General features: G+C 48.8%; 1 protein-coding gene across 1 annotated transcript in view; it reads left to right on the forward strand.

Moving 5' to 3' along the window:
• Positions 1–17,000, forward strand: part of GABBR2 (gamma-aminobutyric acid type B receptor subunit 2) — a 348,681-nt gene that overhangs the window by 281,552 nt on the left and 50,129 nt on the right. Inside the window, exons 12-13 of the mRNA XM_027039527.2 lie at positions 1,683–1,790; positions 10,277–10,399. Of these exons, the coding sequence (XP_026895328.1) occupies positions 1,683–1,790; positions 10,277–10,399 (231 nt within the window). The remainder of the gene's footprint in view (positions 1–1,682; positions 1,791–10,276; positions 10,400–17,000) is intronic.

Genomic DNA, 17,000 nt, shown 5'->3' on the forward strand with positions numbered 1-17,000 from the left:
CCCCTACTCATATTCTCATTCTCTCTCCCTCTCTCTCTCTCTCTCTCTCTCTCTCTCTCAATAAATAAGTAAACTTAAAAAAAAAAAACAAATAAAATGGGAAGGGGAAATGTTCTTTCTCTGTAAAACTGGAGTCTGGAGAGCCAAGTTGCTAGAAAGGCAGAGTAGAAGTACTCCATGAAGGAACTCATCTGGGAGTGTTTCTGGGAACTTCTTACCTGTGCTGAAAGGGCCTATAGCAGCCGGGCACACCTGCTGTGTCTGATTCCTCTGCACACCGAGGGTCTGGCCTGTCTGCTCCAGCCTGGCTGTCTCCCTCTGAGTCCTACTAATATTCACCTTCCTGCTGTGTTCAGCTGAGGCCAGTGGGGATCTTTCAGAGGGAACTCAGTTCAGCAGTGCTGAGGGAAAGCAGAAGAAAGACCAAAGCCTAGAACTGGAGCTCACAGAACACACAGCTTTCTCGCCCCAATGAGCAGGAAGCCCTAGAACTCGGTGGTGCGTGGCCTGGAGCTGGGCCAGTGTCCTAGGTTTTGGAGGGTGTCCAGACCAGCCGGTGAGCGTGGAGTCTGGAGACACTGGGGTCTGGCCGTGACGGCAGTGCAGGCAGGGAACAGGCACCCAGGAGGCCCCCACAACCTAACAGATGGTGGCTGGCCATCCCAGCCTGCAGGGCTCCAGGCTATAGGCAGCAGTCAGGGCTGACAGTTCCTGTCACTCACCAGCTAGGGCTGGGGATCAGGAGACATTTAGTCCTGCAGAACAGGTGAGAACCAGATAGGGCCTTAGTCCCAAGGTCCAAGTATGGCCACTGGGGCCAGGCTGGCCTGATGCTGAGTATCCAGACGCTGGGGTCCACAGTGAAGTAGGAACCACATAGTCTGACCGTGGCAGACGGGGCTGGTGGGTAGGACCCAGGCGGCATTCGCTCCTCTCTTTCTCCAAAGGCCCAAGGAGACAGGCCCATAGCAGGTCCTTCTCTAGCCTTCCTCTGTAACTGAACAGCTCCTGCTGTGGCCTGGAGCTGGCCTGGGTATGGCTACCCTGGATCCAGCTCTGGCTGAGTCCTCCCCTGCTCCACCAGAGTGGTGGATTTGCTGAATGCTGGAGAAGGGCCACAGCAGGATGCTTCTCCTACCCAGTCTCAGCCCCTGTGGCTCAGTGTCCTCCCCTACTCTCTGCCTACAACCCGGGAGCTGGGAGTCCTGTAGAAGAGGTTCCCAGAGCCATCTGGTCTCCTGTAGACTCAGGTGAGGAGTCAAGAAATCAGCCATTTGTTCACCTCCGCAGGTCTGTCTCCTCACACAGAGGCTCGCAGGAAGGAAAGGAGGGAGGGAAGACAAGAAGGCTGATCTGTCGCCCCTCAGTGGTCCCTTGGTGGTCCTGGGAGCCTCTGTGCCTCTGTCTGCCACTCTGGACTATGGGCCCATGGAAGGCAGAATTTGAATCTCACAGTCCCCTGTGCCCAGGGCTCTGGGTCTGGCATGTGGCTGATGGAACTAAATGTCTATCAAATTGAGATGTGATTGAAGGAGTCTTGATGGTTAGTGAAAGGCCACAGTATGTAGAATAAAAAGTCTGAGTGTCTATTACCTAGAATCCCTCTGTTGGGACGCTCTAATAGATGGTGAAGTCGGTCCACCTAGGAGATGTTAATGTCTCTGTTTTCTCATGGCCTCTAGGTCAGGACCTGGATTCTCACCGTGGGCTACACAACGGCCTTTGGGGCAATGTTTGCAAAGACATGGAGGGTCCACGCCATCTTCAAAAATGTGAAAATGAAGAAGAAGGTAATCACTCCTGTTTCAGGATATTTGCAGTGTTCACTTAGCGTTTATTTAGCAAATATTATTAGGCACCTACGGTGTACCTAGCACTGGGCTATTTGCTGGGGATTCAAGCTAAACACGATGTCCACCCCTGACACCTTCAGCCTTGTAGGGCAACAAAGCATTTACAACACATGATGATAAGGGCTGGCTGGGAAGGTATAGGGGCAACAGGGGTATGAGCACTCAGACGAGGCTTCATGCAAGAAGTGACACTGATGTGGAGACCTGGACAGGGAGTGGGGGTTAGCTGGGCAGAGGCACATCAAGGGAACTGTGTGCGCGGAGGCCTGGGTTGGGGATCACGGAGGCGGGTGTGTTCACAGAGCTGGCAGAGGTTCATTATGGCCAGGGCATGGTGTTTACAGGGACAGGCTGCCAGAGGAGCCACAGTAAAGAATCTGAACTTGAACTTCCGGGCAATGAGAAGCCCTTGAAAGAGGGGAGTGAAACAGGACACAGACCAAATTTAATGTTTCTATTTTCAAAGAGGCCCTTAGAGGACAGGAGCCCTGCCTTCGTGTGGGTGGAAAGTATTTGCCATCCACGTGGCTGAGTCTAACCAGCATGCTGACTCAGCTTGGCTCTTCGGTGGAACTCCTGGAGAAACTTTCTCCATCACTGTCGTTTTAACTTAACCAGTGGTACTGTCCTTCCCTTGCTCCTAGATAAAAATTCGGGCAAGTCTCATGACTTTGAAGGCCCTCTGGTCAGCAGCTAATATATGGAGTCCATCGTAATATTCAGAACTTCAAACTGCATTTGAGGCACAGCCTCTGCCTCCACCAGTTCAGGCCTGCAGCGGGCCAGCCGCCTGCCCTGGGAGAAGGGGTGTGGCGGGCAGCTTCTCCCCTTTGCCAGCCTGAGCTTTTTCCCTGACGTCCTATCCCCAAGGGTTCTGAACCCTCTGGAGCTGGAGCTTGGAGTGGGGGAAGGGTGGAAGGTTCATTGCCAGGAGCTGCCCTTGGGGTTACTGGGCCTGGAAGAGGTTAAGCAGGTGCTTTAGACTGTCGTAGGGTGTGTCTGTGGGCTTTTCAAAGCCCCCACCCCCCACCCCCACCCTGGGACTGGGACTTTCCTTCCTATGGTGCCCATGACATGGGCAAAATACTCCCCCAGGTGGCCATGTGAGGCTTCTTCCCTAGGCGCGTGGAGGCTTCCGCACTCAGGGGCTCACCTCGCCCCTCTAGCAGGTCTTGGACAGGGCCAGCTCTCCCTCCTCCCTGGCCCACATCTGGTGCCCAGGAAAGCACACACGCGTCCTTCGCTCATCCAAACTCGAGGAGTGCTGGCTGACCACACTGCACGGCTGTCCCCTTGTCCCACCCCCTGAGCACCTGGCCAACTGGTCACCTCGGGTTCCTCAGGTGTCTCAGGCTCCCCTGAGCTGCAGGGAGCCCATCAGTCAAGCCGTCTGAGTGTTCTCCTTAAAGCCTCCCTCTTCATGTGAGGTCAAGGAGGAAACATAACCATCCTCTCACTGTGGGGAGAGATCTCATAGCATCATGACACCTCTTTCCAAAAAGCCTCTTCTTGATTCAACCCCACCCCACCCCACCCCACCCCAGCGTGCGCACACACACACACACACACACACACACACACACACACACACACTTTTTAAACCCCTGACGTGGGTATAACTTGTTTACAGACCTCTCCTCTGCAGATCCTGCATTGTGCCCATATCCCATTTGACAAAGGGCGCTGTTGTTCTGAGTCTTCACTCCAAACTTGCATTTGTCATCCAGTTGCCTGGTTATGAGCCCTGGCACCTGCAGCAGGCAACAAGGCACAGGGGCCAACAGACAAAGCAGGAAAGCAGCCTCTCTTCCCTTCTGTTCCCACCACCGACCTGCTATGGGTCTCTCAGCAAATGTCTTCATCTTTCTGGGCCTCTGTTTCCTTATCTGAAAAATGGGGCCATATCGAAATGGTCCTGTCTCCTGAGCTGTGATTCTGCCTGGTACCCAGTGGCCCCATTCATCCATCAGCCCCTCCACCTGCCAGGGCTGCTTGAGGAGCTGCTGTCCAGATGAGGGAGGACTGTCCTCTCTCCTCTACCCCCTGCCCATACCTGGACCACCTAGGGAAACTGCAGGCTACATTTAGAGGGAAGAAAGAATCTGTCCCTGCCACCCACTGCCGATGTTCACTGGAAGGGCCCTCCCTCATGGGCCTCTGCAGTATTTGCGACAACTCCTTTCCATCTATAAAATGAGAAGCCTGGCCACCCAGTCCTTCTCAGACCTAACTACACATTTCAATCAAATGGGAGCTTTAAACTCCAAGAAGTGACACAGCCCAGACCAATGAAACCACCTCACTGTGGCTGGAACTGAGCATCAGGAGTTTTTAAGACTCTCCCAGGTGATACTGATAAACAGCCAGGGTAGAAGATCTCTGATCTGCCAGGGCCACTCAGAGTGTGGGCTGGACGTGGGAGTTTGTTAGAAATGCAGATTCTTAGGGAGCCTGGGTGGCTCAGTAGGTTGAGCGTCTGACTTCGGCTCAGGTCATGATCTCACAGTTCAAGGGTTCAGGTCCCTCATCAGGCTCTGTGCTGACCGCTCAGAGCCTGGAGCCTGCTTCAGATTCTGTCTCCCTCTGCCTCTGCCCCTCCCCCACTGGTTCCCCACCCCACTTCTCTCTCTCATAAATAAACATGGAAGGAAGGAAGAAGAAAGAAAGGAAGGAAGGAAGAAAGAAATGTAGATTCTTAAGCCCCACTCCAGCCCTAAGAATCAGGATCCTGGGGTGGAGGCCAGCCCTCCCAGCCATCCTGATGCAATCAAAGTTTGAAAAGGCTCCAAGTGACCAAGTGACTTCTGGGGCCCCTCCTGCGCTGTGGCTGTGGTTAGAGACGCTCTGCCATTTACGACAACTCCATCCTGCTTTTGAAGAATCACAATGTTGATTCCTTTGTGTCAATATATGATTCATCCATATTGTCATCTGTAATCAAGAACCAGCCTTTATTTTCCATTACTCATGTGATCGCTGAGCAAGAACACTCCAATTGTCTGGCAACAATTGACAAAACACGTCAGGGAAGATTTCAGAGTTTAGTTGTCTGAAAGCTACACGGAGGGCGGAGCTGGGATGTAGCCACACCTTGCTGCACGCACTGCCAGAGCCGGGAGACTCGCTGGCTGGGCGGCTGGGCAAACAGAACGCGGGCTGCTGGGGGGCCAGGCACCCCAGGAAGGGGCTTATCCGACAGACCGCCGAAGGCTTTGTGTACAAGGTTTGGTCACCCGTTTTGTCTAGTACAAAAATGACTAAAGCCAGATGAGCACGCCGTTCCAGGGTGAGAAACTTTTTCCTCTAGTTTTGCTTTCTAGGCATTTTCCAGAACAGGTTTGCAGTGCTGCCCCCAAGCATCCCTTATCAACAAATAAGAGGAGGTAGAAGAGAAAGTTATGCCTTATATGGATCAAAAGCTCAAGTTCGGCAACCAGGTGGTCTTAAAAGGGTTGTGGCAATTACAGGTCAAAAGTAGGATTGGATTCTCCATGATTCCGACCTTTTATATAGCCAAGGTTGGTTTTTATTGTTGTTGTTTTATTAGGGTTTTTTTTTTCAGTTTAGACTTATTTGTAAGATGGACCCTTTAACTTTTTTACCGACACGTATACTAGATTTACAGACGTTTGTAAATGCAATATACACTTTTCTGCATAGTCTTTTTGTCCTTTTCTTCCCTCTCTGGCTCCCGCCTCCTCTCCCTGCATCCACAGTGGCATGCCCTCCCAGACACACAAGCACAAACTTCACCCCATATGGCCACATTTTTTAAAGACGCGAAAGGAAAAGGAGCTTATTAAAGGATATACTGGCATGCAGTGACTTATTGCTTCCAAATCTGATATTTTTATAGCATGTTCTAGTTTTTTCTAAAACTCAATCATACAATCTTGAATTGGGAGACTTAGTGCAGTTTTTATTCTGCCTCTTACTAGGACCAAATTGAAACATTGAGACAAGAGCAGTAGGTCAGAGATGAGATGTTTTGTTCCGGGGGCAGATGATTTTTTTTTTTTTAAGACAAAGAAAGTTCACAGGGCGCCTGGGTGGCTCAGTCGGTTAAGCGTCCGACTTCAGCTCAGGTCATGATCTCGCGGTCCGTGGGTTCGAGCCCCACGTCGGGCTCTGTGCTGACCACTCAGAGCCTGGAGCCTGCTTCCTATTCTGTGTCTCCCTGTCTTCTCTGCCCCTCCCCCGTTCATGCTCTGTCTCTCTCTGTCCCCAAAATAAATAAACGTTAAAAAAAAAAAAAAAAACTTTAAAAAAAAAAAAAAGACAAAGAAAGTTCACTACAGAGGCGCCTGGCTGGCTCAGTCAGTGGAGCATGAGACTCTTAATCTCGGGGTTGTAAGTTCGAGCCCCACGATGGGTATAGAAAGTACTTAAAAAACCTTTCTTTGTAATTAAAAAAAAAAGGAAGCTCGCTACCAATATAACTTGGTTCTGTTGCAGACAATGACATGGGCACATCACCTCAGATCTTCCTGTGGACTTACCTTCGGCAAAATGGTTTTTGGCAGCTTCACCAGGAAGTACCGGTTACCTGAGTGATATGCTGTGTACAACTCCAGGAGGCACCTTTCATTTTGTATTCCCCCTGGAATGGCATCCCTGGAACTAGGCAATGAGTTGGTCCTAGCAGAAGGCCAATTCGAATCAGTCAAAAGATCTGAAGTCTCTTGAAGAAATAAAGAAATGCTCTTTTCTGTAAACCAGGAGTCAGACAACTATTTCTGTAAAAAGCCAGATAGTAAATACGTTAGACTTTGCAGGCCACAGAGCTGCTGTCGCAACCACTAAACTCTGCTGGTGGAGAATGAAAGCAGCCCGAGGGAATGGCTGTGTTCCAATAAAACTTTATTTACAAAAACAAGCAGTGGGCCAGATCCATGGTTTGCTGACCCCTGCTCTAGACAACAATGGAAAGTGACATTTAATAAAAACAGCCAACCGCTGTTGAGCAGTTATAGTCAGACAGACTTTGGTAATCCAGTGCCATTTGTGTGGTTACTGCTTCCATTTGGTAGATGAGGAACCTGGCTCAGAGGGGTTAAGAAACTTACCCAAGGCCACACAGTTAATTAGTAAGAGTCACACTCAGATCTGATTCCAGAACCTGTGCTCAGTCATTGTTACTGTATGCCTTTGCACTCAGGGACAATGGAGCACTGGTAGCCTCCTAGCTTCAGAGAGAGAACTCAGTGTGATGGCATCAGTGTGCACCGACATAAAAGTGTTGCGCACGTTCAAGGTCACTGCCTCCTCGAAGGTAGACTGTGGGAAGAGTCGTAGACCTTTTGTCTCACAGACCCTGTGAGACATGCTAGCGCTTGCTGGTGGGGGAGTTTTGGGGAGGGAGAGCGGACCCGAGACTGAAGCCAGCCACTCCGCCTACCTGCTATTTATGGCACCAGCATCCTCCTGACCATCACGGTGTCTCTGAATCAAGCCTCCTCCCTGCTTACCCGGACAACTGTCTCAGCTCCTAACTGGCCTCCTCCTGCAGGCTCCCTGCCTCAGGTCTACCCCTCCAGGCTGCAGAGAACTCCCCATGACTCTACTGCTTAATGATGCTTCAGCCTCCGGCAGCCCCCTGTCATGCAGGCTTTCCACCTCACTAGCCCCCTCTCTAGCCACCCCCACCCACCCCACTCACACAAAATCTCTCACAGAAAGATTAGGGTGTTTCAAACAAAAGAACCAGCACCTACAAAGGTCTGGAGGGCAAAAATCACAACTCTGCCAGAGACTAGGGTGTGGTTAAGCATTAACAAGTCCGGGGTGGGGGGGGGGGGGGTGGGGAATAGTTAGGCCACTCTTGGGAAAGGCTTGAATGCCAAACAAAGGAGTTTGGCTGGATTTATCCTCCCCGCCCCGGTGAGGGGGGGTCATAGAAGAATCCTGAATCAGGGGCGATGTGATGCACTCACTCCCCTGAACCAGCCCCTCAGCTCTCCCAGCTGCTTCTTCTGTCTGACATTCCCTTCTCCCCAGTGGCCCCCAGCAACTCCTCTGTGAAGCCACCTCCTCTCCTCCCGGTACCCTCTTGTAATCGTCCCTGGCAAGTCTGTCTGTCCTCCTAACCCTGGAGGGCAGCACCAGGGTCTGTCCATCTCTGCATCTCCAGTGCCCAGCACAGGGCCTGGCCCTGCATGGGTGCTCAGGGCATATTTTCCTGGGCCATCATCCATCAACCAGTGCCTATTGAGCACTTTTCCTATGCCAGGCCTCAGACATGCACTAAGAATACAGTGATGAGCAAAACCAAGTCATGCAGAGTTCACAGTCTACAAGGGAGTAGGGATACAAATCAAATGATCCCATATATATAGGTGAAGTTGCAACTGTCGTAGGGGCTCTGAAGACGAGGAATGTGGCCATAAACTCCAGTGAAATGTCCCCCAGCCTTCTAGCAAGGACAGGGAGAAGAAGGTGCGTTCCCTGAAGGGTTTGGAGGCTGTCAGGTGGGGAGGGTGGAAACCTGCAGCAGGAGATGCCCCGGAGGGAGTAGAACCTGGGCCCTGGGCAGGAGACAGTGACCTTAAACTTACAGTGCCACTTCCTCCTGGCCTCTTTCTGAGAGCTCATTCTTTTTTTCCCCCAAACTTTCCCCAAGAAGGCCTGAGAGCCAGTCCCTGTATCAGACACCAGAGCACAGAGGGGAGACGAGCTGGTCCCTGCCCCCACTCAGACCGGAACACATCTGCAGCATACACCCTGTGCAGGGCGTGCCTGGGTTCACTGAGAAGCACCTCGGGCTCGGTGCTGAGAAGGGTGTAGCAGGAAGGTGGGAGAAGGACCTGCCAGGGTCCAGCACAGCGTGGGCCCCTGCCTGCGGGCTCCAACAGCCCTGGGTGAGCGTTAAGTAGGGAGGCGCCTTCCAGCCTGTCCCCCGCGTCCTCAGCTCCCTGGGCATGTCTTCCTTATGCCCCAATTTCTCAGGGCTAGCAGGGAGTTGCCTAGTTCCCCAGAGAGCAAGGGTTAAGCTGGATTTCTATAAACCATCAGTGGTTCACTGAATGCTTCCAGAAAACCTCAAAGAGGGGGGCTTTACCAGTGCCCAGTCCCCAGGTAAAGCGGTTTGGGTGGATTTGATCTCTTTGGCAGGAACTCAGCAATACATTTCTGTTCTTCTACAATTCGGCAACAGAGAGACCTCTTGAGTTTCTATTTCTCTTTTTAAAATGGCTTTAATCATTAAAAGCCAGACCTGGTGATATTTCTTAAGCTTCTGCCTCAGTTTTGTTTGTTTTTCTATAGCCTCTTCCCGAATGATTTTATCACATGAGCTTTGGGGGCAGGAGGCACATAAAGGTGCAATGAGTGAAATACAGGTTGTCTTTGGTGCTGGCCTCATTTGTCCCCAGGGCCAGTCCCCGTCAAACAGACATAAAGTGGGGTGGGAGTTTCGCAGTGTAATAAAGATATCCCAGGCTGCAAAGAGGGATGGAAATTCTATTTCTTCTTTTTATACTCCTTCATCGCAATTCAATCTATCAAACTTTTAAGTGTCTACTGCTTGCCAGGCCCTGCTCGGTACCAAGGATGCACAAAAAATAAAATTGGCTTCCCTTCTGTTAGGGTCTCCCCAGTTTACTGAGGAGGACAAACATGTAACACGATATAGCATCTGGTCACTGTAGCATCTGGTTTGTGCTATAAGTGTTTGAGGGTGTGGACTGTAGAGAAAGGAGGAGCTTGGTTTACATCTGGACTTCACCTCTTACTAACTATATTACACTGAGCAAGTTACCTAGCCCCTCACAAACCTTGGTGTCTTCATCCATAAAATGGGAATAATAATAGTATCTGCCTTTGTAAGAGATCATGTATGTAACCCATTAATCAACCTAGAGGCAGGCACAGAGTAAGTATTCATTAAATATTAGCTATTCTTCTCCTTGGTGTTACTATTGTCACTTCTGATAAGTATGTGAACAAAGTGCTATGGGAGTGATTAATTCTGCTGTGGGAGTTACAGGGGACTTCACAGAGGAGGTGACAATTGACCTGGGTCTCTAGGGATTATTAGGAATTTGCTAGACAGAAAGAATAGGATGTTTCAGATAATAGAACTGGCACCTACAAAGGCCTGGGGGTGGGAGTTGGGGGGGGAGGGTTGGGGGGAAAGGGAAAGCGGTGAAAATCACAGCAGGTCCAGAAACTAGGTGTCATCAAACCTAACTAAGTGCACATGTGTGTTCTGGGGAGTGGTCAGACCAAGCTCATGAAAGGCCTTGAATGCCAAGCAAAGGAGTTTGGCTAGATTTATCCTGCAGGTGATGGAGAGTCCTGAGAGATTCTAAAACTGAGGGTGACACAATGCTGTCACTCCCCTGAGGCAGCGCCTCAGCTGCTATTCGGGAACCTCCCTCACGTCTGCTCCCTTCTGCCCCCTTCTGCCCCTGCCCTGCCTGCAGATCATCAAGGACCAGAAACTGCTGGTGATTGTCGGGGGCATGCTGCTGATCGACCTGTGCATCCTGATTTGCTGGCAGGCTGTCGATCCCTTGAGGAGGACTGTGGAGAGGTACAGCATGGAGGTAAGCGCCAGCCCCAGCCAGAAGGAGGCTGGAAGGCTTGCGAGCTCCCACAAGCGCTGGGACAGGGAGGCGGCACAGCTCCCTGGCTGCCCAAAGTGCACTGATTAGCAAGAACTCAAGGTAGTTATGGGGGAATCTTCACAGCTGCACAAGGGCCCACGTTCCCTGTCAGAAACTCCTCATTTAGTTCTGTTTCCTTCCATCTGAGACCTATTTCAGAAAGGCCAGATAGAAAGCCTTCACTCCCGTGGAAAAAAAAAAAAACAAAAACAGTGAAAGAATTGTCTAGTGATATTAATACATGCAGAAATAAGAAATGTTGGGCCCTTTAAATGAGTATATTCTCTGCACATTGCAGAAGCCCCCATTTGCATGATCCGTTGGTCCAGAAATGAGACTGCATTCCAACCTCCCTTATAGGAAGTTCCCTAAGGAGTGCCACTAGGGAGTAAACATCCTGATAGCTCCTTCTAGTTACCATATGATTTTCCAGGTGGTAAGTGCTATTAACGTAAAGAACCTTACATAAAAGTACTGTTAAGTGTGTATTGTAATAGTCTTGCATTCGGCCTTGCCCTTTACTCACACTGGTCTTCCCAGGGTGCTCCAAATTAGGGAAGTTCAAGACCCTTTGGAAGTGGTGGTTTTGTTGTCTTGCTGTTAGAGCAGTTAAACTTGCCTTGGTGGGAGAGAGCTGGGCTCGAATGGCTTGAACGCTGTGCTGTGCATGGTGATCTCCATACAATGTAGCAAATTCTGTTGAGAGACCTGGAGTTTGCATCGTTAGAGAAATCTTTTTGCGGAATGTAGTGTGGATTCTTAAACTAACATGGAAATAGTCGTTTTATGCACTGGGGACAGAGGTTTTTACCCTTCTGGACGAGAAGGTTTTCTAGCACATAAGACGCCCAGCTTCATTTGTAGGGGAATACATAGAGGGTTTACTCGGCGCAGGGAGAAGTCACGAAGCTGGAGCCGTGTTAGAGGATGCTATTCTGTGCCAGCGGGGTTGCAGGAGAGAGCTTTAGGGCTGGGCCTGCATCTCCCGGCCTTCCAGCCTCACTTTGGAAGGAAGCAGGACTCCAGAGAGGCACAGCCAGGACTGCCAAGGAGGATAACCTGGACGCGGACCGTACCCACAGCCAAAAGGGCAGGAGGTCAGAGGCAGACAGACTGTTTCCAGAGGGGAGGTGGCACCTGGTCACCACTCATGGTGCACAGTTGGCAAAGTTCACCCCGGGGACTTCCTCATCCACTGCCAGAACAGGACCTGGAAATCCAGACAGGATGTCAACAGGAGGAAGAACCGTCATGGCTAAGCGGGCCTCCCGGCTGGGGAGAACCGGGTTGGGTGCTAAACACAAGCCCTAATGCCAATAATGGCAACAGCAATGACGGTGATGGCTAGTTCTGCATGTTAACTCACTAGATCCTCCCAATAATTACAGAACAGGTGATGTCCTCAACCGAATTTTAATGATGAGGAAACAGAAACCCAGAGAGATTTAATTTACGCAGGTTACCTAGCAGGTTAGCAGCAACACCACGAACTACCCTCTCATGCATACCCTACCCTGCCTTTCAACACACAGATGGCACTCTGTGGGGTTTAGGGGCTCTCGTAGACCTTTGGCCATCAGCACAGGTCTGTGAAGTGGGCAGGGCAAGGGAGCGTTTTCAGGTCGTGCAGATGAGGGCTCAGATTAGAGCGCAGTCCAGAAAAGTGGGGGGTGGCGGGCAGGGGGCGGGGAGGGGGGCTGGGGCAGGATGTCAGGGAGGGAGAAAGCAAGTCAGGCAGAGCCAGCCGGAAGACCTGGATCTGGGCAGGTTGACAGAGGCCAGACCCTACTGGCTTGAAGCCTAGCCGTGGGTGGCTGGGGAGGCGGGGCATTGCTACCTCCACTGGAGGTTAAAGTGGAGGCCAGGTACACACTAGGGGTCCCCCAGGCTGTGGCCGTGGCAGGGAGAGGCCGCAGGGCTGGCGTCAGCCTGAGTCAGCAGACTCCGGAAATAGATCCGGGAAGCCTGTCCCCCCGGACCCTTTAAAGGAGATCAACCTTGTGCAGTCCGATCCGTGTTAAGTGACAGTTTGCTATCACTGACCTTACCTTTCTTTCTTCCTTTCTGAAACAAGTACTGAGGCTCTCAATGGCTCTGTGCGGAGAATTGCGGTCCATTTGCGACCTTTCGGGGCATTGGGTCTCAAAGGCAGGAGCTGTGGGGTGCCATGGAAAAGCCTCACTGCGTAGATGAGGAGACTGAGTCTGGGGACGGGATGTTCCTGCCCAGGGGCATCCAGAGTTTCCAAGGTGGAGCCTGGAGGAGAGCCAGCTCCCTGGCTCTCTGCCCAGAAATTCCGTCTCTGTGTTTCCCTCCAGGTATCTGCTGAGATTTCTCTCTGAACCTTTTCTGGCCTGCTCCTCTTTTTCTCCTCTTATTTTAGGGTTGCCCTGTCATTCTGTTGCCATGGTAGCAGAACCCTTTGATTTGTCGACCCACAGCCCTGTAGGCTTATTGTCGGTTTTCAGCACCAAGCAGTCGGTTGATTTCTCTCAGACCCTCCTCTGTCGGACACAACGTGGTGGTTGAACAGTGTGCCTGGGGGATGAGGTGTCCTAAATTCTCCTTCAAGGGGCTGTTTTTCCCAGGACCCCCCAGTGAGAGAGAAAGTCTTTGCTTAGGGGAGAAGTGATCAAAGATCTTTGTCATCTGTCCCCACCTCCCCTCACCTCTCTTGGATGACTTCCATTGTTCTGAACACTCTGAACACCTCAAGATTTCAGTCATAGGCCTTGGTCTGTGTTACACTTTCAAGCCTTTGCCCGTGCTGTCCCTGCTTCCAGAACCTTCTCTGATAAGTAAATGAACTTCAGTTCCAGACCCCTGTGTTATCTCTACAGGGATGTGTCCCTGAGATTCCTGGGTCTACCAGATTTAAGCTCCTGCTCCTCCTCCACTCCTGTCCCTAGCTTCCTGACATTTCCCCTGTCGGGACACTTAGTGTGCTGTTTGTCTCTGCTGAGTGCATCCCTGCCCCTACCGCTGCTGGACCGCCAGCTTCTCCAGGACAGAGCCAGGTCAGAGAGAGAGAGAGAGACACACACACACACACACACACACACACACACACACACACACACACTGCCCAACCAGTACCTCTGCACACGGAGGTAAGCACGGTAGCCGTGGCCCTTGATCTCATGGCCTCCCCACAGGCTAGTTGATGGGCAGACAGCAAACACGGAAAGAAGCATGATCACTTTAGATCACATAGCATATTGAGATTCTGATAGCAGTTAGAAGTAAATTAGCAGGATGAAGAGTTGGCAGATAATGGGAAGAACCCCGCGGGGGAGATTCTCCCAGTGAGAGCATGTGCAAGTGTCCGGAGAATGAAAATCTGATTCTGGAGTCCTACTGGAGACGTCCCAGCTCCACACCCTTATTCATTTCCATGCAATAAATATTTATATGGCACTTGTTACGTGCCAGATCATATTACGTGCCAGCATAGAATGTATGATCTATCTATCATTTTAAAAATTTGGATACTTAATAGACTTTGTTGCTTAGAGCAGTTTTTGGTTTACAAAAAAGAAATTAACAAAGTACAGGGAGTTCCCGCATACACCCCACGGTTTCTTCTATTAACATCTTGTATTGTGTGATATATTTGTTAACTGATGAATCAATATCGATTCATTATTATTTACTAAAGTCCATAATTTATCATTAGGTATGGTTCACTCTTTGTGTTGCACATTCTATAGGTTTTGCCGAATGTAAAAGTCATGTGTCCACCATTACAGCGTCATACAGGACAGGGTCACTGTCCTAAATATCCTCAACACTTTACCGACCGCTGGTAACCACTGATCTCTTTATTGTCATGATAGTTTTGCCTTTTCCAGTATGTCATATGGTTGGAATCATGATAGGTGGCCTTTTCAGACTTTAAGTTTCTTCCATGTCTTTTCACAACTTGGTAGCACATCTCCTTTTATCACTGAATAATATGCCATTGTATGGATATACCACGGTTTGTTTATCTATTTGCCCATCAAAGGACACCTGGGTTGCTTCCAAGTTTTGGCAATTACGAATAAAGCTGCTATAAGCATTTTTGTGTAGGGTTTTGTGTGGACATAAGTTTTCAACCCATTTGGGTAAATACCTAGAAGCATGATCACTGGGTCATATGCTAAGTCTATGTTTAGCTTTGTAAGAAACTACCAAACTGTCTTGCAAGGTGTCTGTACCATTTTCCATTCCCATCAGCAGTGAATGAGAATTTCTGTTGCTGTACATCCTGACCAGCATTTGGTGTTGTCAGTGTTTTGGATTTTAGCTGTTCTAATAGGTATGAAGTGATACTGCATTGCTGTTTTAATTTGCAATTTTTTAATGACCTGTGATGTAGGGCATCTTTTCACGTACTTATCTGCCATCTTGGTATCTTCTTTAGTGAGTTGTCTGTTTAGATCTTTTACTCACTTTTTAATTAGATTGTCTTCTTATTGTTGAGTTTTATTTATTTTTTTTCAATATATGAAGTTTATTGTCAAATTGGTTTCCATACAACACCCAGTGCTCATCCCAAAAGGTGCCCTCCTCAATACCCATCACCCCCCCCACCCCTCCCTCCCACCCCTCATCAACCCTCAGTTTGTTCTCAGTTTTTAGGAGTCTCTTATGCTTTGGCTCTCTCCCACTCTAACCTCTTTTTTTTTTTTATTGTTGAGTTTTAAAATTTCTTTGTATATTTTGGATGCAAGCCCTTTATCAGATTTGTTTTGCGAATCTTTTCTCTCAGTCTCTATCTTGTTTTTCATTCTCTTAACATTGTCTTGCAAAACAGAAATTTTTTACTTTAATAAAGTCCAGCCTATCCTTTTTTTTTTCTTTCATTGATCATGTTTTTAGTGCCATATTTAAAAACTCGTTGCCAACCCCAAGGTCACCTAGATTTTCTCCTGTTATCTTTCAGAAGTTTTATAGCTTTGCATTTTTCACTCAGGTCTACGGTCCATTTTGAGTTAATTTTTGTGAAAAAATACAAGGTCATTTCCTAGATTCATTTTTATGCATGTGAATGTCTTGTCGTTCCAGCACCATTTATCAAAAATACTATCCTTTCTCTATTGCCTTTGTGTCTTTGTCACAGATCAGTTGACTATATTTGTATGGGTCTATTTCTGGACTCTCTATTCTGTTCCATTCATCTATTTGTCTCTTCTTTTGCCAATACCACATTGTTCTGATTACTATAGTTTTATAGTAAGTCTGGAAGTCAAATAGTGCCTGCTCTCCAACTTTATTCTTCTTCAATATGGTATTGGCTATTCTTGGTCTTTTGCTTCTCCATGTAAACTTTAGAATCAGTTTGCTAATGTCCACAAAGTAACTTACTGGGATTTTGTTTGGGATTGTGCTGAATCTATAGATCAAGTTGAGAAGAACTGATATCTTACAATATTGAGTCTTCCTATCCATGAACATGGAATGTCTCTCCCATTTATTTAGCACTTCTCTGATTTATCAGAGCTTTGTAGATTTCCTCACATAGATCTTATACATATTTTGCTAGATTTATACCTAAGTATTTTATTTTGCTTTTGGTGAAAATGCAAATGGTATTATGTTTTTAATTTCAAATTCCAGTTGCTCATTTCTGGCATATAGGAAAGAAATTGGCTTTTGTATACTAACCTATATCCTACAGCCTTGCTATATAATTGCTTATTAGTTCCAGGAGGTTTTTTTGTTGACTCTTTGGAACTTTCAACATAGATAATCATGTCAACTGCAAACAGACAATTTTATTTCTTTCTTCCCAATCTGTATACCTTTTATTTCCTTTTTTGTCTACTATTTGTATTAGCTAGGGCTCCAAGTTGCAATGTTGAATAGGAATGGTGAGAAGGGAGCATTCCAACTTTATTCCCGATCTTAGAGGGAAAACATCTAGTTTCTCACCATATTAATTATTAGTATATTATTTTTTTCTTAAAGTGTGTGTGTGTGTGTGTGTGTGTGAGAGAGAGAGAGAGAGAGAGAGAGAGAGAGAGAGGGAGAGGGAGAGTTCTGCTGGCTAAAGTCAAGGGTGCCTTTGGGGAGGTGACAGGAAAGACAAATGAAGACGTGGGCAGAGCTGGTCGTTAGGGACATTACGTGCTAAACAGAGGAGGTTAAACTTCAAAATTAAAGACATTTAATCAGGGGAGTGACATGATCAGATTTGCCCTGGCTGCAGAGTGAGAACAGATGGAGGGGCGAGGCTGGAGGCCCAGAGGTGGCTCAGAGATGGGTTTTGCTATAATCCAGGCAGGAACTGATGGTGACCTAGAGCAGGACAGTTGCAGCGGGAACAGGGAGAAGCAGGTGGCTTTGAGAGAGATTAAGGAAGCAGATGTGATGAGACTTGGTGATTGATTGACTCTAAGGGATGGGGCAGGGAGACAGCAAGGGCAATGCCCAGATCTCTGGGTGGTGGATGGCAGACCTCTTCACTGAGGCAGGGTGCAGAATAAGGAGCAGGTTTGGGAGGGAATGTGAGGAGCTCACTTCTGGGCAGAGTGGCTCATATTGGATACAGGGTCCT

The sequence above is a fragment of the Acinonyx jubatus genome, chromosome D4 (assembly GCF_027475565.1).
Source record: "Acinonyx jubatus isolate Ajub_Pintada_27869175 chromosome D4, VMU_Ajub_asm_v1.0, whole genome shotgun sequence".
NCBI lineage: Eukaryota > Metazoa > Chordata > Mammalia > Carnivora > Felidae > Acinonyx > Acinonyx jubatus.